The following is a 2,746-nucleotide window of genomic DNA, read 5'->3' as shown; positions in this document are numbered from 1 at the left end:
TTTACGGGCGTGGGCATCGCTCTCCTCTTCGCGTGCGTGTCGTGCGTGCGCTGCATGTGCTGCCGCTCCAAGAAGCAGAAGGGGAAGAAGAGCAAGACGCAGTGATGTGATCAACCAACCGTCGCGCCACCACAAACCTGCCCTTCTTTCTTTGTTTCTCCACTTCCTTCTTCTTTCATCTTCCCCGTGCTTCATGTCTGCATCTTCCTCACTTGTGCTCGTACTTGCTTGCCCGTGTGCTTGTGCTTGCGTGCTCGTGTGCTTGCTTCGCCTCTTCGCTGCGCCTTGCCAAGCACGTCCCACAACCATCCAACCCACAACCAGCAAAACCCACTGCCGTCGTTGACAACCAGCAAACGAACACAAAACGAACAACCAAGCAAGCAAGCAAGAGAGACAACACAACCTCACACAACCCCCCCCCCCCCCGCAGCATGAGGGAGGAGCAGGTGCGCGCGTGGCAAGAGGCCAGCACGACGCTGGCGGAGGTGTGTGACCAGTGCCAGCCACAGCTTGCACAGCTTCTCGGTCGCATCAAGGATACGCTGGATGAGGCCGTCATGCAGCGGCTGGAAGCGCACCAGGTGCGACTAGCGGCGCAGGGTGCAGGGTCAAGGTTCAACGTGCTGTCGCGCACGGCAAGCTCGGGTAGCAACCCGGTCGGCTCCCGCCGCAGCAGCATGGCACAGGCAGCACCGCGGCGCGGGGCACGTAGGCGGACGAGCCGAACCAGCCGCGCCAGCATTGTCAGCGTCGTCACCGCCCCGTCACCGGCGGTCACGAGCACGCTCCGGTTCACCGCGGACGACGCCGTTAGGGAGATACACGCCGTGCTGCGGGAGGCTGAGATGTTGGACAAGTCGCATCGATCCCTGCAGGCAGTCTACAACACCCTGACGCAGCTGCGCGCGCAGCGCGGCTGGACGGCTATCCAGCGAGCCATCCACCTCAAGCGCAGAAAGAATGCGTTGCGGCAGCTGCTTGCGTTCCGTCGCCGGCACATGAGCGAGCGCGTGGCCTTGCTCAAGGCGATGGACCGTATTGCCCACCAGCAGCCGGGCAGCGCCAGCAGCGGCACACACAGCGAGAGCGCCAAGGCTACCCCCAGCAGAGACATGGCAAGGGGCAACACGGGCTTGCTCACAGCAAGTGAAGGAGCAGCGGCGCGCAATGAAGATGACAAGGCGAAAGCGGTGCACTCACTCGGCAACGACAACGACAGCAACAACAACGCCAACAACAACGACAATGGCAACAGCGGCAACAACACCACTCACGACACGGTCGTGCAAGCAGATGACCTCTCGAACGCGCCACTCTCAGTATCATCCCCTGCCATCATACACAGCGACCAACAGCAAGAACAACAACAGCAGCCGCAACCGCAGCAACAACAACAACCGCAGCAAAAGCGCGTGGCACGGGTGACGATCAGTGACTCGCGGCTATCAGACCGAGGCATGTCTGGGCACGAGCGAAGTGCCAAATCGGCCACAACACGGCGGCAACGACCTCCTCAGCCCCAACAGCCATCATCACAATCGTCGCCATCGTCATCGACTGCTGCACGTGCCGACAAGGCCGCTGCGACCGCCCCAACGGATCACGCCCAACCTGGCGGTGGCGATATGGCACGTGGGACAGGCAAGGCTGCCGATCTGAGCCGCGAAGAGACGTTGGACCAGCATGAGCAGCAAAGTCATCCACCCACGCCATCCGGACAGGCGGGGACTGCCATATCAACGAGCAGCACCGACAGGAAGAGCCGCGCCCACAGGAACGCCAGCAAAGGCGCCACCAACACTACCAACACCAACACCAACACCAACACCAACACCAACACTGACAACGATGGTGACGGCAACACAGCCACGCGCACAAGCAGCCCCCACCGCAACCACATGCCCGCGTACATGACGATCAAGGCCACGCGTGGGCTGCTGCAGAGGACGCGCGATTCGCTTCGCGAGTTTGAACTGAAGCGGGATGTGGTCATCACGCAGGAGGACCTGGGCGAGCGACGGGCTGCGCTTGCTGTGGCGGAGGACGAGTGCAGGGAGGCGCAGACGGCAGCAGAGGAGTTGCAGGCAAAGGCGGCCGAGCTGCGGCTGTTTCTGGAGAGCCACCAGTCGACCGAGACGAAGCACGTGCGCGTGGGCATTGATGAGCGGGCGTCGATGCTGCTGCGGAACATCTCCAAGTTTGAATCGCTCGTCACGCGCGATCGCATTGCGGACGCGGCGCTGCTGGCAACGACGGCGCCAGACGGGATCCTGCGCACGCAGGCGACGTGGCAGCGGTTCATGGGGATGAAGGGCGGGACGGTGTGGAGCATCTACTGCCGCATGCTGCTCATCCACGCGCCCACAGATGCAGAGGTGGTCATGTGCGTGCAGGAGGCCATCAACAGAAACGCCCTCTCGCTCACCGCCCACTGGTACACCGCGGTGAGTTGTGTGTGTGTGTGTGTGTGTGTGTGTCTGTATGTTTGTGTGTGTGTGTGTGTGTGTGTGTGTGTGTGTGTGTGTGTGTGTGTGTGTGTGTGTGTGTGTCGTCGTGTGTGTGTGTGTGTGTGTGTGCGACATATATTGTAAACCACTCAAGATAGCAACATATTAACAGAGAGCCGGGGCGTGCGACGTTTGTCAGTGGGATTGAAAGAGGCGGGTGAGGGGGGGGCGGCCGAGGGAGGAGAGAGGGGGGGAGGGGGCAAGGGGAAGGAAAGAGGGAGCGTCCAACATAAGAC

At 61.5% G+C, this 2,746-nt stretch overlaps 1 protein-coding gene across 1 annotated transcript in view; it reads left to right on the top strand.

Moving 5' to 3' along the window:
- Window positions 1-434: 434 nt before the first annotated feature.
- The window catches only part of PTSG_12339 (uncharacterized protein), a gene marked incomplete at its 5' end in the record, with an annotated part of 3,215 nt that continues 903 nt past the window's right edge, over window positions 435-2,746 (top strand). Inside the window, one exon of the mRNA XM_004993409.1 lies at window positions 435-2,447. Coding sequence (XP_004993466.1) covers window positions 435-2,447 — 2,013 coding nt within the window. The remainder of the gene's footprint in view (window positions 2,448-2,746) is intronic.

This window comes from Salpingoeca rosetta (genome assembly GCF_000188695.1).
Source record: "Salpingoeca rosetta unplaced genomic scaffold supercont1.13, whole genome shotgun sequence".
Taxonomy (NCBI): domain Eukaryota; class Choanoflagellata; order Craspedida; family Salpingoecidae; genus Salpingoeca; species Salpingoeca rosetta.
The sequence above is the reverse complement of the archived record's forward strand: the minus strand, read 5'-3'. Positions and strand labels throughout refer to the sequence as shown.